This window comes from Furipterus horrens, unplaced genomic scaffold, assembly GCF_987537825.1.
Source record: "Furipterus horrens unplaced genomic scaffold, mFurHor1.1.pri manual_scaffold_3, whole genome shotgun sequence".
NCBI classification, from domain to species: Eukaryota; Metazoa; Chordata; class Mammalia; order Chiroptera; family Furipteridae; genus Furipterus; species Furipterus horrens.
In genome coordinates, this window is record NW_028327173.1 from 180,147,289 (window position 1) to 180,173,132 (window position 25,844).

General features: G+C 37.2%; 2 protein-coding genes across 2 annotated transcripts in view; one reads left to right on the forward strand and one right to left on the reverse strand.

Annotated features, from left to right (window-relative positions):
• Positions 1-260: 260 nt before the first annotated feature.
• TRMT5 (tRNA methyltransferase 5) lies at positions 261-9,095 on the reverse strand. Its single transcript, XM_090270956.1, has 5 exons — positions 8,970-9,095; positions 7,145-7,800; positions 5,155-5,279; positions 945-1,599; positions 261-598 (listed from the first exon to the last, which is right to left on the reverse strand). Exons 1-5 carry the CDS (start codon positions 8,972-8,974, stop codon positions 519-521), a joined length of 1,521 nt encoding a protein of 506 aa, XP_090127082.1. The 5' UTR covers positions 8,975-9,095; the 3' UTR covers positions 261-518.
• Positions 8,978-25,844, forward strand: part of SLC38A6 (solute carrier family 38 member 6) — a 62,790-nt gene continuing 45,923 nt past the window's right edge. Inside the window, exons 1-3 of the mRNA XM_090270957.1 lie at positions 8,978-9,325; positions 10,380-10,510; positions 10,678-10,751. Of these exons, the coding sequence (XP_090127083.1) occupies positions 9,215-9,325; positions 10,380-10,510; positions 10,678-10,751 (316 nt within the window). The 5' untranslated portion in view covers positions 8,978-9,214. The remainder of the gene's footprint in view (positions 9,326-10,379; positions 10,511-10,677; positions 10,752-25,844) is intronic.

Consider the following 25,844-nt stretch of genomic DNA (forward strand, 5'->3'; position numbering starts at 1 on the left):
AACTGTTTTAAAAAATATAAGAACAATTCTCAAGCCCCTTGCCATACAAAAAACAGGTAAGAGGCCAGATTTGGCCTGCCAGACGTGGTTTGCATATCCCTGATCTAAATAATTCTTGTTACTTTTATAGTGATAGTACAGGAGTACCATATAAAACTTAGCTACAGTCTTTAGCTAAGGATAACTGCCAAGTGATGTTAGTGCTTTCCTAGTTAGCACGCAATTATCCTACCTTCAGAAACTTTTCCCAAGAGAAAGACATAGTTAAACTTATTTAAATAATTTAGATTATAAAGTTATAATTATATAGCATAATTTAGGTAATAAAAAATGTTTAAGAGACTTATTTCATTTAAATTTTAATTTGATAATCCTCAATTTATAAGCTAGCATGGGTAAAATATAATAGTTCAATACTAAGGTAACTAAATGCTAAAATTTTATAAAATCATACAAATTATACTTCACTACATAATGATCTAGTGGGGAGATGGAATAAACATTTCTAATTAAGTGATTTAAGCAATTATTGATTTTTCTTCTGAAAAGGCTTTATCTGTCCTTTGGCGTTTAAAAGGTAGAGGATCTTCATGACTCTCTGTAACAAATCCAGAAAACCTACATTAGAGGAGATACTTAACATTTGAATACTTTGAAAACCAAATAATATAGGCATGTTAAAGGTTTTTAATCTATTCAGCTTATAATATGAAAGTGACATACCTTTATTACTTTAATGAAATAGCCTTCTGTTAAACAGTGTGACATACTAAAATTTGTTACATTGGGAGAAACTAGTTACAAATGCCAAGCAGTCTTAAAACTGAAATATCTAGAATTAGTTTAACCTATTCCAAACTTAGTAAGTAATAAATAATATGTAGTCTAAGAAAGATACATGAAAGGTATTATAGTTTACCTTTAATTTCTCAGAAATTGCTCACCTCTATCTAGGGTGTGCTTCTTGTAGAGTATAGCAGCAGGAATCCGAAAGGTGATGCACAACATTTCCTTGTTAGGGGCCACATTTCTTACTAGGTGAACTGAACTGCACGCATCCAAGGAAGCGCCTATTACAGCTTCAGCTTGTTGCTGGACATCCTTCTCAGGATTAGCATCTTTGGAAAAGCTGTAACAGTGGACTATGGGAAGATGCTCACTGCTGCATGGCTGCCCATCTAAAAGTGATTTGAAAGTACTGAGAAACTCGATAGCCTTTGCTGGTAAGTTCATGACGATGTGCACAGAGTGTTTTCTTTCTTTTGACAGTGGTCCCAGCTGCTGCAATAACTCTTCTCTGACTGGTCCTTGGAGGAAGTCTTTCCCATCCAAGTTAAACACTTTTACCTTTCTTTCCACTTTATTTAATTGACAGTTGTGCAATAGCCATTTATAGGACTCAGGATTGAGATCATTGGCAAATACAGTGCAGTTTTTCCTTGCTGCTGGAATGGCAAAGGGCCCAACCCCAGCAAAAACATCAAATAGGACATCTCCAGGTTTGAGAAGCTCTGTGATACGGCTGTGTTCTGTAGACAGACGGGGATTCCAATAGACTTTTGAAAAATCAAATTCGTAAGTGTAGTTGTTTTCTCGAACCTGAAAGATGTATTAAGCTTTTGGTTAATCTGCGTAATTTAAAATTCCAGCTACTGATATGGATAGATGTACCCACACACATACACATATTTCAATTTACTACTATTAAGAGCAAATAACAGTGCATTTAAAGGCACTGTTAATATCCTGCATTAGACTTTTGCATGGTAAGTCATCTCTTCCAAGTCAAATGGCTCCCTATCTTATCCATCCTAGAAGGCCATAAAGTGGTTTCCAAATCACATGAGGAATTTTTCAGATAGGCCAATTTACTGGCTGACCAGATGCAGAGGAACAAAACCTGAAATTTGAAACAACACACTACATGTATCTTCCTGGTGGGTAGCTAAGTTGCAGACAGCACTTCCACACAGCAAAGAAGCTTCTCACCTTATTTTATTTTCAGTTTGTAAGAGGGAGGCATGATAGATGTGTCACGTATCACTCAATATTCAGATATTTTGCTATGTTTTTAGATAGTTACTGGGACTTTGCAAGTTTCATATCTATAAATTAGAACCAACATATAGAACAAATCATTCTATTTTCTTCTTTCTCAATTTTAATTCATAAAGAATTAAAGGCCAAAAAGTCCTATAAATCTGATAGAGACAATATCTCCTCTGTTCTACTTTCATGGACTTTAATTCCAAATTGGTACATTTTTTTTCCCCCCTCTCAACCACATCAGATGCTCTGGCTATATTATGAATGTTCAGAGCTGGAAATGTTTCCTCATGATTCTGCCAACTTAAGTCTTTCTGGATATAAAACATGGAAGGTTTAAATATGTCTTGTGACTGCTTTTTCTGAAATCTCCTGTCTACTTTCCCTTTTAAGGCCCTTAATGTGAGGCAGATATCTAACTTAAAAATTAGATTCTAAGAATCCTTCTGGTTTAATTCATGCTGTCTTTCCTACTTACTCCCTTAGTCAGCATTAATTTCTGCCAAATTCACTTTCAGGAATCATTTTACTCACAATATACACATATAGTACTTAAATGTTGCATGAGTCCTAAAGTTAAACTTAAATGTGATTCTATTTGGAGCACATAAATTATACTGATTTTTAACACTTATTTACTTTAAATTTATTTTTAGAGAGAAGGGAAGGGAGGGAGAAAGAGAGGGAGAGAATCATAAATGTGTGGTTGCCTCTCACACACCCCCAACTGGGCACCTGGCCCACGACCCAGGCATGTGCCCTGACTGAGAACTGAAGCGGCGACCCTTTGGTTTGTAGGCCAGCACTCAATCCACTGAGCCACACCAGCAAGGGGTTAACATTTATTTTATGGTAAAAATATGAGGCATAAAATACGCCCTAAGAACAAACATTATGACTTAGGACATCAATTACAAGGTCTTTACAAATTTACAGAAGTTTCTCAGAACTTTTAGGTCTTCTATTAAAGATGATATTGTTACCTGTTATCTAAGCGTCAATACCAAGTGAAGAACATGCGGGATGTTCAGTCAGTACATGACTAAAGGGTATGCCTTAATGTCAGCTGAAATAAACACTGCTATTACCAAAGGATTCATATTCAGACTTCACTTGCCATAACAGACCCCATACATTTTACACAAGTGTTAGGCAGTGGAGCTCTGGTATACAGGGAAAGACCATAAATGAACTGTGAAGTCAGAAGCCTGGCTCTAAACACCCTGCCCAGTCATTCCTTGTTACTTCATCTGCATAAAGAGAGTATTAATAATAACCATCATTATCTTGTGGGTTTAAGATTTGTTACATTTCAAGTATTTAGCTCAGGCCTAACAGTAAGTGGATAGTAAATGGTATTTTATTGGGTTGGCCAAAAAGTTTGGTTTTTTCCATAAGATGGCTCTAGTAGCACTTAGTTGTCTTTAACTTCCTTCGAAACAATTTTGTAAGACTGTAATGTGACAGCTGTCATATCAGTGTGCATTTAAAAAATCTTATCAAAATTGGTGAATTTTTGTGTAGCCATTTTAATATTGAATATGGAAGAAAATATGCAACATTTTTGGCATGTTATGCTTTATTATTTAAAGAAAGGTAAAAACACAACTGAAATGCAAAGAAAGATGGTGCAGTGTATGGAGAAAGTGCTGTGACTTATCAAATGTGTTAAAAGTGGTTTGCAAAATTTCATGCTGGAGATTTCTTGCTGGAGGACACTTCACAGTCTGGTAGAACAGCTGAAGCTGATAGCGATCAATTAGAGACGTTGAGGATCATCAACGCGGGAGATAGCCGACATACTCAAAATACCCAGATCAATAGTTATTGGTGAAAATGAAAAATGTGTCTTTTCTTTTACAGAAAAAACTAGATGAACTTTTTAGCCAATCCTATAATATTCTAATATTAATAAAGTATGGAGAAATAATATTATACTTAAAATAATATTCATCTAAGTCTATGTGGTGTAGAACCTTAAAAAATAATTATTATGCATAAACTCTGTTTTGAGTTTTATAAAGTCCTGTATAAAAGATATGAAACAGCCATAACCAGTGTGGCTCAGTAGGCTGGGCGTCGTCCCGCATACCGAAAGGTTGCCTGTTCAATTCCTGGTCAGGGCTTATGGCTGGGTTGCCAGCCAGGTCCCTGGTTGGGAGTGTTGAAAAGGCAACTGATTGATGTTTCTCTTGCACATCAATGTTTCTTTCTCTCCTTCCTCCTCCCTTCCCCTCTCTCTAAAAAATAAGTAAATAAAATCTTAATTTTAAGAGTGGCCTTTGTTAATAAAATTTTTGTCAAGTTATAAAGAGAGTTTAGCCTATTTCCTAGCGTGGGTACAAAATTTCACATAATGTTGACATCTCGTAATCTAAGACTTTTGGCTTAAAAAAAGTTTATCATTCTAGCACTCCAGAGGATTTTGGGGTGGAGGATTAGAAATGTTTTATATCAGAAAACTGTTCCTACATATTTTAAATTATTTTTTCTTTGAAATAGATTTTTCTTATAAAAGAAATTTAGTCAGTAGAAAAATATAAAGATAATAACAAAGGTCACCAATAACTACTTCAATTAAAAATATGCCCACTGTTAACATTCTTTTGCATACTCACATAGGTGTTTAGTCAAAATGGAACTATGTTATTTGTATACTTGCTTTTTTGTTGCTTCACCTGTCAATGACAATTTACTTTAATAAGTATATAGTTAGATAAGCTTTAATGATGGAGTCTTCCATTGTATTGTTATACCAGAATTTAATCAATTCTCCACTAATGAACATTTAAGTTGTTTCCATGAATTTATTTTATTAATATAAAAATAATGACAAAGAACCTAGTATTATAATTTTCTTTAATTATATCCTTGGGATAATTTCCTATAAATGGAATGCTAGGCCAGAGGACATACCTATTCAAAATTACACTATATTACCATATACTCTTCCTGAATGTATCAAATTTGAACTCCCATCAATAGTGTATATAGATGCTCACATTCTCACATACTGAATACTGGGTATTAAAAATAGTTTAATCTTTGACATCTATTTTGATCCTAAGCATTAATCTTAATGCTAGGAGACAGTGAAACATTCCATACCTTGGTCATCATGTTCTCCTCGCCAGACAGCACTTCCATTTGGAAATTTCGGTATGTATTATCAATATTGTTGACTTTATTTACTGCTGAGGTGATTCCTGGATTTTTGTCAATCATAACTTGACCTAAAAGATGAGAATTCATAACAAACACTGCCTGTTGATGGAAAAGAAAAACTAAAACTGCAAATATGAAATGGAAAATGTATATATATACTTTTTTTTTGGTTTAGAGATTAAAAACTGAATCTAGTTTGTATAAGTGGCATGCAATTCTAAAAATTCAACATATTACTAAAATTAATGTCTGACAGCCTCCAATACAAACACACACAAAATGTACAGATACATTTTTAAGGGAACGGTTTTGAGGAGTTTGGGTCTACCTAATATTTTTCCGTGTTTTTTATTAAATCTCAAATATACTAATACTACAATAAGCAAAAAGGTAGACCATAGGGAATTGTTAAAGAATAGAAAGAAGAGATGTAAGGACCTTGGCAACAAATGGTCTCAGGAAAAACCAGCCCTGTAGCCACTGGCCTCAAACCGGATGTTTGTTTTACTCTATACTTGAAATACTTGCCTCTGCTTTGGAAATATATACCAGCAAAATAAAGTATTCAAATAAAGGAAACAGATTCTTTACTTTATCTAAATAAAATTTTCATTTACTTAAGTTGTTCTTTTAGTTAAATATTTGCCACAGCAGAAAAAGCTGCCAAGATAACATACACTAGAAATGATATACTGATGCCCTTTAATCAGTCTACTTTTTACGTCAGCATTTAAAAAATCGTTATGAATCTACACGTGATCTCACTGCATAAGGAAAAATAACTTGATTTGTAAGTTAGCAAAAAGTACTCAATAATACATATATGCTGAAATACAAGCAGAATTTGCCTAATTTCTCTAATAATTAGATAACTGATTTTGAATACAATAATATCAATAACCTCTATTCAATCATTGTTCTTATCCTGTTCTGATTCAGGTATCAGAAATCAATTTTTAAAGTCAAATTTTTTAAAAAACCTATAGTAAAAGTTAAAAAATTACCACTGTGTGAAACTGTTTCATTTTCATCTGAGTGTCCCCTTATTAAAAAGAGTTTAGAAAATAGGATTGACAAACATATTGTTTGAGTTAGTACAGGCAATGACTCATAGGAAAGCCTAGACTTGACATTTGCACCCAGTCCTAATTATAAGGATCTCCTTAAGTATTTAATATGTTATCACTATGCATTATCAACCCTTTCCATCAATAAAACAAAGTGCATAATAGCATATTTCTGAAATCCTACTCATGCAAAATACTGAGCACTGTATTTTGAAGCTGAAAACAATTCTCAGAAGTTCTGACAATTACTCTACATTAAAATAATTAATCTGGAGAATGCATGGATATCAAATATTCATACAAGGACAAGTGCAGTTTTCATCAGTTGTTAATCCTCTTTTATCCTAAGGAATCAAGGATCCAGGCTCAAACTTGAGGCTACAGAGGTACAACATACACAAGCATCATTTCTAAGACTGGAAGCAGCAAACAACAAAGTATGGTGCTGACAGATAGAAGAGACTCAATTAGTTTAATCCATTCAAGTATGTGGAAACAGTGTCTTGCACTTTTGACTATAAAACACTCAAATTTATGAAACCTAGCATTCAACATAGTCCTGAGGCATAATAAGGCCTGTGTAACAAAGTGACAAGTTGCCAAAGAATTATGCCAAAGCAAGTGATTCAAGTGTTACCTGTGCTTATGTATTGTGTACACAAAAGCTTGAACTGCTATTTAAAGCTCGCTATTACTCTGGAAAGGGCATTCCAAAATGGCCCTCAAAGGAGAGGATATGTAGCTTAAGATCCAGCTTAAAATTTCAGATAAAATGTCCTGCTTCTGCAATTCAGCATTAAAAAAAAACTAAAATTAGAACTTTGTAACTGCTTGCTAGCACAGGAACATTACTAAGACGCACCTACCAATTAAATGCTTGAAAGGTAGTTGATGATCTCGAAGGTTCAGGTGGGCAATATGTCCAACTCTGCTAAACCCTGAAGTCACATCTTGACCTTCAGGAAGCACAGCTCTTAAGATTTCTTCTGACTTAAAGTTTTCATAAGTTAGTTCCAATTTATATTTAGAAATCTGTGGACTGACATTAAGCTGCTTTAAAATACTGAGTTCTGTTTTCTCAAAGGAATCATTAGTAAGCATTTTATGGGGATCCAACATAATTAGTCTACTTTCTTTATCTTCTGGATCTTCAATCACACGTTTTATGCCTGGGCGCTGCAGTGCTGCCCTTTTAAGGGATCGAATCAATTTATCGACAATTTCTTTCCTTACTTTAAGCACCGGGATGGTGACTAGTTTTTTAAAAGCTGTTCTATCAAGTTTTGTCATTCCTCGAACATCAGAGGGTGGTAAAAACAAGTCTGAGTCTCTCTGACTTGTTTCTATTTCAGGCATGGTTGAAAATCTCTTTCTTTGATCCAGCAAGAAAATACTAGGTGCTTTGCTAAGTTTCTGGATCAGTGATGTCCAAGCTAGTGGGATCAATGACTCTGATTCAGTTATTCTATAGCTTTCCACTTTGAGAAGTCTTCTTAAGAATCCTAATGACCTCCATAAGATCCTAAAACAAACAAAAAAATTTAAAAACCATAAGCTACAAACCAATCTATATATTCACAATAGGTTTTGAGAATGAAAATCTAAATATTGTTTTACATAACCACCTAAATGCTGATCATTAAAACTTTTAGTGGTGTGTGAGAAGTATACCATCTTTCCCAGGACAGAATAACTCTCGCAAGTGGTAAATAATAAATTTGCACCTTCAACCCACCTGCTGCCAGGATGAGAGCTTAGTGATCTATCAGCCTCCCTATACTTAATGAACCTCTCCACCCACAATTTGTAAGGGTACCTTCGAATTGAGGAAGACTGAGGTTTGAGTGAAGGGATCATCTCTAAATTGAGTGGTCATTATATTTATGGCTTTACCAATAGCAATGTTTCCTAGGATATTCTTGTGGGTGCTTATTGCATCAGATGATATACTCAATGCTTTACACACATCCAACTTGGGAGGTGAGTGGTATCGCATCTACATTTTGTAAATAAGTAAACTAAAGCTCAGAAGTAGGTTAACTCACCCAGTCTCCTTGCTGTTAAGTGGCTGAGCAGGGATTAAATCCCAGGTCTGACTGACCTCAAAGCCTGTGTTATTAACGTATTGCTATGTTACCTTCGATGCTTTATTGCCACAAGTCCTTCCTGTACCTAGAGGTTTCAGTATTTGGAGGACGGGGACTTTACTATTATATGCACATGCCATTAAAAGTATCAGTTAATATCAGTTACTCACTTTGCCTTCTAGAATACCAAAGAAATTAATTGTAAGAGGAAAGGCTCTGCCCCGAACCCTGTAAAGCAAAAACCAAACTTAACAGCCAGGGTTCAAATTGGGTCTAGCAGTTAACCAGCTGTGAGATCTTGGTAAATTACTTAATGAGGTTAGGTTTCCCCATGTAAAATACGGCTAAAGGACCTATCAGAAAGTGTTCGGAAAGAATAAAGATTCCTCACTACCCATTCGGGCCTAGGCTTAGAATCCCGGCTCATGACGGATGACCACGCGACATTTCCGCGCCTAGGCAGCGCGAGGTGGTGCAGCCCCACGCAGACAGGTACCCTCAGCCCCTTCAAACTAAAAAAGGAACTGCAGCCGCCACCTCATCAAGATCACCGCCCTAGTTCGTGATGTCGCTCTGCCCCTGGCCCAGCGACCCGATTCCTCACCTCATACTCTGCTGCAGCTCGGAAAAGGGTCTTTGGTGGATGGGCTGGCCCTCAATGACATCATCACTATTCGCCCCCGAGAAGCGAGCGTCATCAGATCGCGCCGATTCCCCCCTTTTCCCCGGCCCTGTTAAGGTACGGGAACCCGGAAGGACGGGGCTTCAGCTCCGCCTCTGGCGCGGCTTAACAACGGGAGGGCAGTTAAGTAACTCGCAGATGGACCTGGTAGTCGTCCAGCCAGCAGTATGCAGATGCCCTGGAGGGTCATCAACGTCGAGCCAGGCTGGTACGTCTCTTCCCAGCAACCCGAGGAGGCGGACGCAGAGGCGGAAGAGTTAAGCCCGTTGCTAAGCAACGTAAGTTGGCTTCTCTAGCTTCTTAGTATGGACCGTCACCTGGCTCGCCTGAAGTGCCTGCCAAATAAGACTGGGAAAAGAAGGGGGAGAGGGGCATGGGATCCAAAGGCAGCAGCTGAGATTCAGATGCGGTCCGGCACATTTCAAGAATGTGATACTAACATAACGTGCCCTGGGAAGAAAAGCTGACTTAAAGGTGCAGGCTGGCTCAGGTGCAACAGGTGCAACGGGCTACGGGACTGGAGGAGCAGCCCTAAGGTTATGTAGATTACTGCTGTTTGTTGGTATCTCTGTCAGCTTCCTGTTTCCTCCACCAGTCTTGTGAGATTTTTCCAAGAGTCACAAAGTTTTTCTTTCCTCGACTTAGTCATTGGCGCCCTGTAAACATCTTAATACAGAAATCCTTACCAGTGAAGGAGTGGAAGTGGCCCGGTAATAAGTACATAACGTTTTCCTGACCCTAAAACCTGTACAATGGGCACTCGACTTTTTAACTCAAGTCCCTGAACTGTAACAGATTCTGGGACTTTGTCCCCCAAATGCTATTTTGGGAGAGAGTTCTTTTAGGGATATCCTCACCAGCACAACATGAAATGCTGATTGTACCGTCATTCAAGGTATTACCATCCTTTCAGTTGGACGGCCTTAATTCATTATCTATATAAATAGAAATTAGTGTTGCAGTACTAATAACTGGAGAGCAACAGTTGTGTTCAGCAGCCTTAAGGTGACTCAGGGACTCCTCAGTAATCACATGAGCTGAGGCCATCTGTCTGCTCCCGCTCCCCACCCCATTCCTATCCTATCTTCATCTTTTGCAATCACAAGATTCAGTACTGGTGGAGATAATTTTCCTAGGAAACTATATTCCTTGAGCTGTGCTAGTGGGAGGTGAGAAGGGAAGGAAGGGAAACCAACCAGTGCTGATAGGGCCACTAATGTGTCACGCGATGCCTTTGGTTTGCAGGAGATTTTTCTCCACAACCTGTCATTCTTGATGAAACTCGAATTCACCATCCAAACATTTAACACTATTAAATTTGTGTGCTTACAGGAACTTCACAGACAGGGATCCTTAGGTGTTTCATATGGGTTCTCAGTGTTTAATTTGGTGAACGCCATCATGGGAAGTGGCATCCTCAGCTTAGCTTATATTATGGCTCATACTGGCATCCTTGGATTTAGGTGAGTTTTTCCTTATTTTACCATTACTTTTTCTTTTCCATTTTGATAGTAAAAGTAGAAAAATGAGATAGATGCCAGAGCTGATGTTAAACTGTTTGTAGTTAATCAGTTTCTGGGGTTTTAGCATTTTTCTGCTACTCTTATATTATTGCTCTTTTATGTTTTAGTTTCTTGCTGCTGATAGTTGCTCTCCTGGCTTCTTTCTCAGTTCATCTCCTGCTTAGTATGTGTATTCAGACAGGTGAGTAAAAACGTTATGCTGATTCATTTGATGAAGCAGCCCCTTGAGATTGTATTGACATGCAAGATTGGATGTCTCAAACCTAATTTTCAGTGGGCATACATTATTATTAGGCGGTGTGGTTGAAATAGAGAATTTCAAAAGGCCAAGATATATACAGTTAATTGTATTGGGGAATATCTAAGGACAGGATGGGAGGAGGAAACTAGCATTCTTATGTGCTTTTCTCCACAACACAACATAGTTTTCTGGGTTAGAGTCTGTTAGGGGTAGGACCAGAAAGGAGTTCAAAGGATCCAAATCTTATGCAGATGGCGAAGCAGTAGACGGGTGTTCTTTCTGATCATATTTACCCTAGAGTAAATCATTTTCTCAAGGAGCACACCTTCCCAGATATACTACTGCCTTCCCTGTCTGCCAGACAGAGGTAAGGATGGCAGAATTAGGGTTGTAGGAGGAAACGTCACTAAGCTTTGACTCTATTTAAATTATTTGTGTTTTTACTTGCAAGTTTTTTGTAAGTGACAGTTGTATATGCAATTAATACAATATGTTTATGTGTACTTTTTTCATTTGGAGAACTTTATTATGCAATTCATTCATGTATTGAATAAGTTCTTTCAAGTTGTAATTTAAAAAAGTACAGTATATGAATTACAGAACTGCTTTTAAAAGGTTTTCCTTTTGGCATTACAGATATTTTATGTCTGTTAATCCTGGGCTTTTTATCTCTCTAGTCTTTTTGTCTTTGGATTAGGTCAGTTATGATGCCATAATCATGGGTTTATTATCTATGTGGGTGAGCTCACTTTGTTCTAGCTGGTTTTGTAGTTTTTCACATTTTAATAAGCATGAGAGATACAGAAAATAAATAAAAATGGAATTATTCTGGCTGAAACAGGTGAGACACCCAAAGGTATATCGTGAGAATTTTAAGGCTTTTCAGAATCCACAGATCTAGTCTATTTTCATAAAATCTGTCTATGCCTCAGACATACCTGCAGATCTTTTTATAAATAGACATTTCTAAGCCTCAGGGATTCTAATTCCAAGAATCTGAGGTGGGACTCAGAATATATTTTTAACAAGTCCGCCAGGTGATTATTATGCAAAACCAGTTTATGATCCATAGCTTATAGCTGTAACTGTGCCAATGCCTTTGGCCATCCAACCTACACACGTATACCCCTGCTTTCTAGGGGATCGGGAGAAAGTGCAGACAAATAAAAATACTAGGAAACAATGCAGATGTTAATCTCAAAGTAATAAGTTATTCATAGTGGCATCCCAAATTTGGGAATAATAGCATTAAAAGAATTTTATTTGTAAATCTTCTTGACTAGAATTTTCGTGGCATGTTTTGAAATTTTGATTCTTTTTCTGAAAAACTTACTTTTACTTAATTGTGATAGTTATCTACACCTTAATAAGTTATTTTATTACGGATTCTACCAAAAAGATTAATGCCTTAATCAACTATGTGACAATTATGTTTTCACTAAAATTTTTGTTTTATTAATTTTAATAACTTGGGAGTAACAGTCTCTGAAGATTTCCAAGGAAGTCTAATTATATCACTCTCCTTCAGTGAATTTATATTTAACTTTAAAATTCTCACACAGTTCTTATTTTCTGTAATTTTGAGGTATGTAAAGTGAAAACCCCTGGTTTTATTTCTTTTTCTTTGATTTTTGTAGCTTACTTGGTCTATGAACTAACTTCTTTTTTTAATAAATTTATTTATTTTTAAGTATATTTTATTGATTATGTTGTTACAGTTGTCCCAGTTGTTTTCCCCTTTGCTTCCCTCTGCCCAGTACCCCACTTCCCTCCAGCAATCCCATCCCCCTTAGTTCATGTCCATGGGTCATGCATTTAAGTTCTTTGGCTTCACCCTTTCCTATATTATTTTTAACTTCCCTATGTCTATTTTGTACCAACAAATTATGCTTCTTAATCCCTGCACTACTTCCCCATTTCTCCCCCTTTCCCCTCCCAGCTGATAACCCTCCAAATGTACCCCGTACCTATGATTCTGTTCCTATTCTGGTTTGCTTAGTTGGATTTTGTTTTTATTTTTTAGATTCAGTTGTTGATAGTTGTGAGTTTGTTGTCATTTTAATGTTCATAATTTTGATCTTCTTTTTCTTAAGTAAGTCCCTTTGACATTTCATATAATAATATCTTGGTGGTGATGAGCTCCTTTAGCTTTATGTTGTCTGGGAAGCACTTTATCTGCCCTTCCATTCTAAATGATAGCTTTGCTGGATAGAGTAATCTTGGTTGTAAGTTCTTGCTTTTCTTCACCTTGAATATTTCTTGCCAGTCCATTCTTGCCTGCAAAGTTTCTTTTGAGAAATTGGCTGACAGTCTTATAGGCACCCCTTTGTAGGTAACTCTCTGCTTTTCTCTTGCTGCTTTTAAGATTCTCTCTTTATCTTTCACCTTTGGCACTTTAATTATGATGTGTCTTGTTGTGGTCCTTTTTGGGTCTAGCTTGTTTGGGACTCCGTGCTTCCTGGACTTGTATGCCTATTTCCTTTGCCAAATTTGGAGAGTTTTCCTTCACTATTTTCTCACATAAGCTTCCAATTTCTTGCTCTTCCTCTTCTCTTTCTGGGACTCCTATGGTTCAGATGTCGGCACACTTAAAGTTGTCCCAGAGCTTCTTAAGCTTCTCCTCATTTTTTTTCCATTCTTGTTTCTTCATTCTGTACTGGTTGACAGTTTTTTTCTTCCTTACATTCCAAATCATTGATTTGAACCCCAGTTTCCTTCTCTTCACCATTGGTTTTTTTGTGGATTTTCCTTCGTTTCATTTAGCATAGACTTCACTTCTTCCCTTATGTGTTTGCCATACTTAAGCATATCTGTCAAGCCTGTGAGCATCTTTATCACCAGTGTTTTGAACTCTGCATCTGTTAGGTTGGCTATCTCCTCATTTGTTAGGTTGACTGTCTCCCAGTCACTTAGTTCTCCCACTGGAACCTTGACCTGTTCCCCCTTTTGGGCCATACTTCTCTGTCTCTGCATCTTGACAGGCTCCTGTGTTTGTTTGCCTCTGTGTCTTAGACAGAGCTGTTGCACCTGTTACATTGTAAGGGGCGGAGCCTTAGATATTTGTCAGTACAGGGCAACCTGTTTCACCACATTATAGCACTGTGTGTGGGGGAGGGGGTCAAATAGGGAACAATGCCACTTGCTCAGCACTCACCCCTTTTCCAGGCACTTCTCCCACTTCTTTATGGGACTGATGCCTCTCTAGCTGTTGTCCTGGCTGTCGTTCCCAGAGTGGGTGGGTCTGCAGATGTTCTAGGACCGGGGGTCCCTTTAAACAAGCAGACGCTGCTGAGAGACCAGCAGTTTCTTCCTCCGCCCCAGCCCCACTGGTTTGCACAGTCAGAAGCAATGAGGCTTTATTTCCCCGGTGCTGGGACCTTGAGCTACAGGGTCTGGTGAGGAGCTGGGAGTGCTCCCTAGGTGTCCCTCCTGACTTTTTAAAATGTGTGTGCTTTCTGCCTTAGATATTTGCCAGTATGGGTTTCACCACATTGTGGCACTGTGGGGAGGGGAGGTCTGAGAGGGAACAATGCCGCTTGCTCAGCACTTGCCCCTTTTCCAGGCACTTCTCCCACTTCCATATGGGACTGGTGCCTCTCTAGCTGTTGCGCTGGCCGTCATTCCCAGAGTAGGTGGGTCTGCAGACATTCTAGGACCATGGGGACCCTTTAAACAAGAGGACTCTGCTGAGAGACTGGCAGTTTCTTCTCTGCCCCAATCCCCACTGGTTTGCACAGTCAGAAGCAGTGAGGCTTTATTTTCCTGGGCACTGGGATTGTGAGCTGCGTGGTCCGGTCTGAGGCTGGGAACATTCCCCAGGTGTCCCTCCTGACTTTTTAAGATGTGTGATTGAGCTTTCCACCAGCCTGCTACTGTTGCCACTCCTGCCGCCACCACACCGCATCCTCTCCGCCCTGGCTCCACCCCTCCTACCTATCTGGATGAGTATTTCTTCTTTATATCTTCGTTTGTTGGACTTCCATGCAGCTCGATTTTCTGGAACTTCTGGTTGTCTCCAGTTTTGAGGTAGTTGTATTCCTTCTTAGTTGTGGAGGGAGACATAGCATGTCTGTCTAGGCCTCCATCTTGGCCCTGAACTAACTTCTTTATGATTCTTCATACACATTGATGCACCTGTCTTTTGTTGATTGAATTCCTTAAGTCACTGTAAAATTCTGTGGAGGAAGGCTTTTAAAAAATACATATATACTAGAACATAGCATGTAGCTAAATTTTTTTCTCAGTTTACTGAACTATCATAAAGGAGTATTGTGCTTAAACAGAATTCATTCGTCAGAGAAAGGGCTATCATAAGTCTTTACAAAATAACTTCTTCATTTACTTGCCTGGAGATAAAAAAGTGAAGAGAAATTTTTATCTTTATAAAACAAAAGGACTTCTTCATATGAAAATTTGCTACTTTAGATTTTATATAAGGTTTAGGGCCTATCAGGACCTTTTCTGGGGGATGAGGTAGCATATAAGGTACTTTAATCTCTCTAACCTTTATTTGTCATCTATAAAATTGAATATTTTCCTCTTGGGATTGTTGTAGAAATGAAATAAAAGAATGTATATAAACTGCCAGGTCCTTGGTAAATACTGACTTTTATTATTATGAGTTGTCATTGAAGCAAAACCTTTATTTCTCACACTGCTCTCTGAGAAATAGTTGGCTCGTTGTGATTCTTTGGGAAGATTTCTGTGCTCTGGGACTAAACTCACAGTTCCTCTCCGCTGGCTTCCACACCCTCATCACCAGGAGGGAATGAGAGTTTTAAAACTTCTTGCTTCTGGTCACGCCCCTACTCCCTAGCCCTCAATTCCCACTACTCAGTTAATTATCATTATTTGTCTTGAGATCATTTCAATTAATTACATTATACCATTCATCTCACTTTATATTAGTCACTTCAAAATTGTAGGTTATCCTTCATTTCTTAGACTCACCCCATATGGCTCTGTCACCCATATTCTAACCTTATCTCCTCTTCCTTCCAAACTCCTGAAACCTTTCCACTTTGCTTTCTAGAACTCATGGTCAATCAGCAGCAAAATTCCTATGTCCTCAACTCTTCTCTGAACATTTCCTTCACTTTCTTACTTTAAGAGAACCTAAATCTTTTCTGAGGACACCATAGTGCTCTCAAACAGCTACTCTTTTCTCTTCCATGTTCCTCATACTAATCTGAAGATGACCTTCAAAAAGCTTGGGGAAAATGATTTCACTATAGAATTCTATACCCAGCCAAATTATCATTTAAATGTGAAGGTAGAATAATGACATTTTTATAAAAGCAAGGACTCAAAAATTATCTCTCATACACCCTTACTTAGTAATAAAAGATGCCATTTACCAGAGTTGGGGAGTAACAAAGAAACAGGGAATCTAGCACAGGAGAAAAGTAAAGGGAATTTCCAGGACAAAAACTGAACAGCAGATCTGAGAGCCACCTCCAGATGGAAGTAGTTCTTCTTACAAAGGCACAGTCAGCCGTCCAGTCCAGGCTTGCCCTCAGGATTGTGTTCAGGATGGAAACCCTGGAAACCCTTTTCTTCTTCTTCTTCCTGAAGGGGTTGCCTTTCTCATTTGTCTGTCTAGCTCTAATTTTCACTAATAGTACCTGAGTACGTTAGCATCAGGCCTGGCTGTTATAAAGGACTAACAAGGCATTATCAAAGGGAATGAAATAAAGAAGCAGGCTAAGGAATGTGGGTGTTAGAATTGAAGGGAGCTGATCTCTGACTGACCGTGGAAGGTAATGGAGAGGAAGATGGCTAAGGATATCTTGCAGAGATTTCTGATATGGCCACTGCGTTAGTTGTGGTGTCGTTAATGGAGACAAGAACTCAGCAGGAGATGTTGGTTCAAAATAAAAATGAGTTCACATTTGGCTATGTGGACTTTGATGTATATCTAATGGTCAGGCCTTAGAACTAAAGCCCAGGATAGAGGTTCATTTATTGATTCAATACTCTTTTATTTACAGAGATAAATAAGACTTACTTCCCTGAAAAAACTTAAAGTCTAATAGGGGAAGCAAATGCATGAGCTTATAATTTATAATGTAATGTGATAAGTGTAACAATTTAAATATATGCAAGGTACAATGATAAGTTAAGAGGAGGGAGTGACCTGCCTTGTCTGGGTTGGAGACCGAGGGTCAGTAAATATTACTGGAGGACTGAGCTAAAAAGAATTTGACTAGCAGACAATGCAAGAGAGAATATTCCAGCATATATAAAGGTACAGAGGCACATACTGTATATTTTACTTAAGGTACAAAAAATAGTTTACTATTGTTCATGCATAAGGTACAAAGAACTAAACAAAACTGAAGAGATAGACAAGTGTCAGAAAGAATCTGGAATTTTTGTTGAAGCAGTGAGAAGGCACTGAGGTGTCTGAAAAGAGTCAAGATAGATACTGGGATTCACCGCTTGTTACTTCCAAAGAGAATTTTGGTCTTTCCCAGGGCTCGCTGAGAAAGAGAACACGGTCCCCCTAGCTTCCTCTTCCTAAAATAAGGTTACAGTTCTTTTAAAAGGATTTTAAGTTTTGGTAATGATGAAGAAATAAACAATGGATAAAACGGTCCCTCATGTTTTGCGTTTTGTTTTTTCACTTAAACCCTCTACACAGTGACTCTCAACACCATCCATCATAACACTCCTCTTGTATATATATTTAAAAATTCTGAATGCTCCCTTCACTGTCTGAAATGAAATTCCTAGAGGTACTATAACCTACCTGTGGTGGGCTGCATAATGCACACACCCCCCCAAAATGTCCATATCCCAATTCCTGGAACCTGTGAATGTTAACTTATATGGTAAAAAGGGACTTTGCAGGTATAATTAAGAATATTGAGATAAGGAGATTATCCTGGTGGACTCTAAATGCAATCCCATGTATCATGGAAGGAGATCCCAAACAGAAGAGAAGAAGGCATCATGACCACAGAGGCAGAGATATGGCCAGAAATCAAAGCGTGCTAGCGGTCACCAGAAACTGGAGAAGACAAGGAACGGATTCTCACTGGAGCCCCTGGATTTTGACACCTTGATTTTGACCCTCTGACACTAGAACTCCAGAACTGTGATTGAATAAATGTCTGCTGTTTTAAGCCATCAAGTTTGTGATACTATGTTATAGCAACCATAGGAAACTAAATACTACTTATACATCATTTAAAGGCATACAGTAAAATAAAGGAGAACCAAAACCAAAGTAAATGCTGCTGGTTATGTGATTTTCTGAAACAGTGAACAATTTTTGACCAAGTTCCAAACAAAACAAAAGATACATTTATATGGTAATTGTATTCCTTGAAAATTTAGTGTATATTCAAACAATTAACCATTGTTTTCTCAGCATCTACCAAACTGTGCCTAAAACACAGATGGTATTTAATAAAAGCTGGATACATGGGTGATGAATGGATGGATATTAGAGCTACAGAGAGATTCTGTTTTAAAGGTTCCAAAATCAACACGCAGGCAAAAATTATGTGTAGTCAAAATTACCTTTGAAAAGTTCTTAATGTAGTTATAAAATAGAATGTTCAACATTTACATGACATGCCGGGCACTAACATACCATTTCTCAATAAAGCTGAGAGCATTTTTTGTTTTGTTTTTGTTTTTTGGTTGAGCATTGATCTGGGCACCATATAAAGGATATGGATTGCTTCAGGGTCATGATGAATCCTATTCAGTGCTGCAAAATGTTCTCTGCAAGCACACAGGAATGGAACCGACTGAAAGAATGTAGATTCATTTTTCATCTCAGTGCTCACTGTGAGCGTTTGCTTGTTGTTTGGAACGATGGCTGTCCAAATTATATTTTCATCTCTTTTTCTTTTTGGCATTAGTGAGCATAGTTAAGTAGACCCACCATTAATTAAGTGGGCTGATTATGTAACTCCATCTTCAATGGATTGGTGGTTTTCTAGCATCCTTTTGCTAATGAGTAGTTCTCAGCTTAGCTTGGTTTTTCTCCTCCAGGTGCATTTGGCAATGTCTAGAGACATTTCTTGATGTCACAGGTCTACTGGTAACTAGAGGGTAAAGGCTGGGGATGCTGCTAAACATCCTACAATGTGCAGGACAAGCCTCCAGTAGAAAGAATTATCCAAGCCAAAAATGTTAGTGGCAAGGTTGAAAAACCCTGGGCTAGATTATGTGTGTGCTCTGTTCATGTAATGACTCCTTAAATTGTTTGCCTTGACATTAGAGTAAGTGTTTTCTGTAGCAGGAACTGAACGTGTTATTATTAGGCTACAAGGAAAGGGTGGCTATGAATCCATATAGGGTTAAACATTTTTAAGTTAACCTCCTATTTTATTTTTATCAAAAGTCATGCATGGTCACACACACGTGTTCATGAGTGTATATGTGTGTGTGCACTTGTGCAGGAGGACTTAGAGCATTTTCTGGTCCATTCTTCTCCATTTCTAGTACCATTTCCCAGAGTTGGCAACATTTAATAGTTTCTGTTTTGTAATTCTTTCAGTGTTACCTTCCTAAGTCTCAATAATATTCTTCTACTTTTATTTTTTGATTTAAGAGATTATCTGTTGCCCTGACCAGTATGGCTGAGTTAGTTGGGCATTGACCCACAAAGCAAAAGGTCGCCCGTTTGGCTCCCAGTCAGGGCACACGCCAGGGTTGCAGGTTCCAGTCAGGGTGCATGCGAGAGGCAAGCGATCGATGTTTCTCTCCCTCGCTTTTTCCCTCCCTTCTCCTCTCTCTAAAAATAACTAAATAAAATCTTTAAAAAATAGACTGTCAACACTTTATTATGAAAGGTCAGTTTTTAGTTTGGGTACACTAATCCTCCTTTTCCCTCTCTGATTTCATTACTTTGTATTCAATTTCACTGCTTATTTTGTAACTCTAAATGATACATTTAAACCATTTTGTAACTCTAAATGATACATTTAAACCTTTATTTCTGTTCCATGTACTTTAGATGGCATCTCTTGACTCTCTGCTATATATGCTATTAGTGCTCCCATCCTTTCTTTCACCTGTCCTCTTCCTATTTTTCAGTCTTTCTACCATATTGTTACATGGTCAAGGTTGACAATATTTACTTTCTATTTTGTAATCATATTTAAGTTGTTTTTGTTTTATCTGTAAGTTGAACTTAAAAGTTGAAAAGTGATGAAGAGCATTTATAGGATATGACCGTGTAAATATTGTTCACTCCAGAGCCAAGCAGTATATGGGATCCCAGGACTCTGTGTGTGCTGTCACAGCCTCTGTGCCATTTAAAGACTATTCCTAGTAGTCCAGGATTCTGTTTTTCTTATTACTGCACCAAGTTCTCTAAAATATGACACATTTAGTTAAAAAACTGACATTTAAAGTACATATTAAGAAAGACTAGAAGTGGCATGGTAGACATTCAATAAATGAATGACCTGCATGACACTGTTAAGGAGAAAAAAGGTGAGAGGAAATGATGGAAAACACAAGAAAAAAAGGATTTCAAAATAATAAGAGTGCATTCCAAATGGCCAATTTTCTAGAGTTGAACTGTATTTGAATAACTAATGTCTCTCAATCCAGATCCAAAGATAATATTGCTGCTGCTGAAACTTGGGCTTTGTACTGTAACCACAGTTTATTAATTGTCCTATTTCATTGAAGGAAAAATGCAAAGCAGACAGAACACTGGAGTAACTAGCTGGAAATATTCCACTACTTCATGGGAAGCAGCTTTTCAAACGATTCCTGTGGAGGCCAGAGTCTTGGTCTAGCCAAAATAGCACTAAAGTGTACCTTGAAGGTACATTAAATAAGAAATTTTCCCCAATTTACTTCATTAGGATTTACCGCCTTTCTGCCCCTCAAAAAACATAACATTGATTTCTTTAATATCAAAAAATAATTTCCTAAAATAGATAGCTTATGACTGCTTTCAGTTATTTATTTAAGGAGAATTGTGCCAAGCACTGCTTGTATGAAGCCCTATAAAAGACTCAATGAATTTCATAATTTTCATAATTAATGTTATTCCTATTCTGTAGGAATATGCTATTAATGAGACTGGTCACCACCACATCTTATTTTTGATGTCTCTCAAAACATCTTTCACTTTATAAATAAAATATTAAAACATTGATCATATGAAATAGCAGCAAAAATTTCCCTTAGTAGTAGACAAAGTGATACTTAAATTATTAAACAAGAGGCGTTAAAAACTGCAGCCTAAATAAATACTATCAGATATTTGGAGGAAACAGAACTATTCAATTGATATGATTTTTTAAAGTAAAATTTTGCCACTCCCTTACAGTCATTATAGAATATTTGAATTCCCCTCCCCCCAAAAAGGAGGAAAAAAGAATATTACACAACTATTTATCTCTAATTTATTGAGCTTTTTGTGTTTTGCTTCATAAATCATATTTGAATCCTATTTTTTACTTTATATTGACATTTTCATGTTATTATAAACATAGTTTTTAATGGCTACCTATTATTTCATCAGGTATACCTACCATAATTTACTTAACTTCCTTCCCATGGTTGAGCACTTAGGTAGCTTTTATTTTCAATGTAAATAATGCATGATAAGTATCTTTGCATATAGTGATTTCTCTGATTTTTGCCTTATTTCTTAAGATGCAAACTCCTAGTAGTCAAAAGTTATAAATATTTTGAAAGCTTATTGTTCAAACTGAAGTCCAAAAGTCAATACCAGTTTATACTGTTTCCAGCATCTTCACTGTCCAAATGACAGAATTTTAGGAGTATTTCACTAGCGTGTTTTTGTTTATATGTTGAGATGATCCAGAAAACCATTAAAAAATGATACGTGGAGGTAAAGCATTTGTGTACATATTTTAGTAAAGCCAATGTTAAGCCAGAAGTTGCTATTCATAGTCATGATGTCTCAGATATGAAAAAGCACTTCTAGTTTTTGCAACATAAAAGAAGTATGATAACAGTGACAAAACCGAATGACTAGCCAGACGTGCTGACTTGAAAGATAGAGTTAGGATTTGAACATTATGCTCAGTCTCCACTTAAAAGTCTAAGCCTTTTTCACTCTAAATTTGGGAGTGTGCTATATTTAGAGATAACTTTTATAAAACTAGAAAATAATAGAGTGCAATTTGAGGTTACTAAAATATATGCCACTTTTGTCAGTAGTTGCAATTACAACTATCTTAATTATGCTGATTTTTTATTGTATTTTCTGGAATAATAAAGGTTGTGTTCTAATTAAAAATTAAGAATAAATGTTTAATTTATTTAAATTTATGTAACTGAAATATTAATTCCTTTGGAATCTTTTAATATGATTTTTGCTTGTGGAAAAGTTATTTATTTTTCATGTTTACTAAATATACAATTTATACTTGTTTATGCTGTTTAAAAATAAAACAAACCATAGTTAAACTTTTTGATGACTATCATCCTGATAACTTGCTCACCAGCTGAGAAACTGATGTAAAATAGGTCATTTTAAAAGCAAATTATTTGAACAAAACAGAAATAGACTCACAGATACAGAGAACAACTGGTGGTTGGCAGAGGAGAGGGGAGTGGCAGGGTGGGTGAAACAGGTGAAGGGGAATAAGAGGTACAAACTTCAGTTATAAAATAAATAAGTCATGGGGGATGTAATGTACAGCATGGGGAACATAGTCCTTAATACTGTAATATCTTTATATGGTGACAAATGGATACTAGACATACTGGAGTGATCATTTTGTAATGTACAAGAATATCAAATCACTGCATTGTATACATGAAACTAACATAATATTGTATGATCACTATAATTCAATAAAAATAAATTAAATATAAAATAAAAGCAAGTTATTTGATAAATGAGGTCTCTCCAGAAAAAGTCCAGCCATTGCTAATATAACAAGAAAGGCTTGCACAACATTGATGAAACCTGGCAGCCCAGGAGAGTGGACTGGAATGCGCATGCGTGAACCATGATGATTTCACTGTACTAGTTGGTGGGGGCAGTAGAGCCTGTTGAGTGAGCATGTATACTGCATGGCTATTACATTCAAAATGAACGAGGAGAGCAATGCATCTGCATAAGATTTTGTATTAAGCTTGAACATTCTTTCACGGAAACTATTGGGATGATTCAGAAGGCTGCAGCTATGGGCAGCTGTTGACTGGCAGCTTCATCATGACAGTGCACCTGCTCATGCATCACGTTTCGTGCAGAGTTTTTTTGCAAAACATCAAATCACCCAGGTGACTCAGATTTGGCCCCCTGTGACTTTTGGCTTTTCCCAAAACTAAAATCACCTTAGAAAGGGAAGAGATTTCAGACTGTTGATGAGATTCAGGAAAATATGACGGGGCAGCTGATGGTCACTGGGAGAACTGTGTGAAGTCCCAAGGAGCCTACTTTGAAGGGGACTGAAGCATCATTGTCCTATGTACAATGTTTCTTGTATCTTCTTCAATAAATGTCTCTCTTTTTTATATTATGTGTCTGGATGCTTTCTGGACAGACATCTTCTTGCTCCTATATATATAACACTGAAAAGTCTCCTGTCTTTAAATTCTTGGCAGGAGTGTTTTCTTAAGAAAGAGCAGACACATTTAACTATAATATAAAAGAATGATGTTAAAAATGAACAATGGTATTTCTTTCATTTCATGCCTTATAGTGACAGATCAGAGACCTTTGGAGACTTGGTTCACATATATATATAATATGTAACAAAATTGCCTTCTTGATGGCAAATTAAATAGCAGCTAACATTTAGAGAATTTTCCGGTTTTAAATATATATACCAAGGCTTTAGAATGTTAGATATAAGGAGTTGTGCCCCTACACAGCATTAACACTCAATTGTGTTTTGAAATATTAAACTAGTAAAAATTTATTGATTAACGTAATTATTAAAATTTGTGATGACATTCTCAGTAGAATGTGTGTATCTGGGGAAAAAAAGAATGTCAGCATTTCCCATAGGAGGAAAGAAATTCCAGTTCTTAGTTTTGTAATTCTGCTTTTTAATTTTATGTTCTAAAATACCGTTGACCCTTGAACAACACAATTTTGAACTGTGTGGGTCCACTTATACACAGATTTTTTAAAATAAATATATTGGAAAAATTTTTGGAAAATTTCCTATTACTGTGAAGCAATTGTGTCATTTACACTCCGTCGTCGTAGGCAGCCGTCCGTCTCGAGAGACGATGGTGTAGCTTCTTAAGAGTCTATCTGCACTGCCGAGAATGGCTGTGCAGTCCGACTCGGGAGTGACACGGTATCTGTCTCCTCCCGTGTTGAATCGACATCTTGCGATGACGCTGGAGTGTCCTCTCCAGTGAAGCTGAAGCTACAGAGCCTGGGCAGGGTGATATGGAGGGTCTGCTGTTGCCCATGCAGCAGACCCCCCCTCTCTTCGCAGCTGAAGGGTCCAAGGGAAAGACGGAGTCAATACAGCTTGGGTTCAGGTGCGCCGCAGGAGTTGCCGGTGTTGACTACAACGTCAAACCGCCTTAGGGACTCCGGCTCCGGATTTTCTGTCGGGGTTTACTTCCTTAGCCTTTCCCCTGAAGAGGTATGCCGCAAGGCAGCGGAGGTTTTTTGGAGTCAGAGTTTTCCTTCTCTGATGTGCCCTGACTGGAAGATCGAACCAGCGACACTTAGCTTGCAGGCCGACGCTCAATCCACTGAGCCAAACCAGCCAGGGAATGTCATTTACACTAGACTACCATAAAGCAATCATATAGCTGCTTCTTCATTATCAATACATGAATCATTAGAGTGTAAAGAAATATGAATTTCTTTTTCACATTATCTTCTCATTTTGATTTCTATTGTTAGTAATATATGTAAGATCTACAGTGTTTTGTATAAGACAATATTGATATAGGTACTGACAGATGGTTCATCTTGTAAACATGACATGAACTTACATATTAATAAATTCAGTGCAGTACTGCAAATGTATTCTTCTGATTTTCTTAATATATTTTCTCTACCTTTATTGTAAGAATACAGTATGTAATACATATACAAAAATACTAACTTTCTGTTATCAATAAGGTTTATGGTCAACAGAAGGCTGTTAGCAGTTAAAGTTTTGGGGAGTCAACATTCATACACAGATTTATGACTGCCTGGTGGATGGTACCGCAACCCCTGTATTGATCAAGAGTTAACTGTATACTTAAAATCTATCCTTGTAAGATTATTGTTAAAGTCTTGTTAAAACATAAAGTTTCCTACTTAAAATCAAATTATATATCGCAAATTCAAACCTAAATTGCTCTCGTCCATTGTATGTAGTAATACGTGAATAGGTATATCATCCAAAATATTTTTTAATTCTTTGATCAAGTCATAATGAAGTTAAAGTTTTAAATGTATATTTGGCAAGAAAAGTGAATTATTTTTGTTCTTAGTTATTAAAACTTATTTTTCAGCATTTTACTGTTAACTTTTTAAAAATTTTTATTGAATTTCTTGGGTGACATTGGTTAATAAAATTATATAGGGTTCAAGTGTACAATTCTATACTTCATCATCTGTATATTGTATTGTGTGCTCACCACTCTAAGTCAAGTCTCTTTCCATCACCAGTTATCCCCCTATCCTGTCTTCTACCTCCCCCCGGTCTCCTTTCCCTCTGGTAATCACCATCTATTGTTTGTGTCTTTGAGAGTTTTTTCCCTTAATCTCATCACCCAGTCTCAAAACCCCCTCCACTTCGATAGCTGTCAGTCTCCTCTCTACCTATGGATCTGTTTCTGTTTTGTTTGTTAGTTTATTTGGTTCATTAGATTCCATATACGAGTGAAATTATATGTTACTTGTCTGTCTATGACTGGGTTATTTCACTTAGCAAATGTTCTCCAGGTCCATCTATGCTGTTGCAAAGAGTAAGATTCCCCGCCCCCCCCCCCCGCTTCTTTCTTCTTCTTTCTTTGTAGTTTTCCATTCTGTAAATGAACCACAGCCTTTTTATCTACTCATCTGCAGATGGATACTTGGGCTGCTTCCATATTTTGGCTATTGCAAATAACGTT

Bases quoted from the DNA above. Each gene is read 5' to 3' on its own strand.
- TRMT5 (XM_090270956.1), bottom strand. The intron at 5,280-7,144 runs GTAGGTGCGTCT...CTCATCTTTTAG, and splicing joins ACCTTTCAAGCATTTAATTG to GTCAAGTTATGATTGACAAA. The intron at 599-944 runs GTGAGCAATTTC...GATTTGTTACAG, and splicing joins GAAGCACACCCTAGATAGAG to AGAGTCATGAAGATCCTCTA.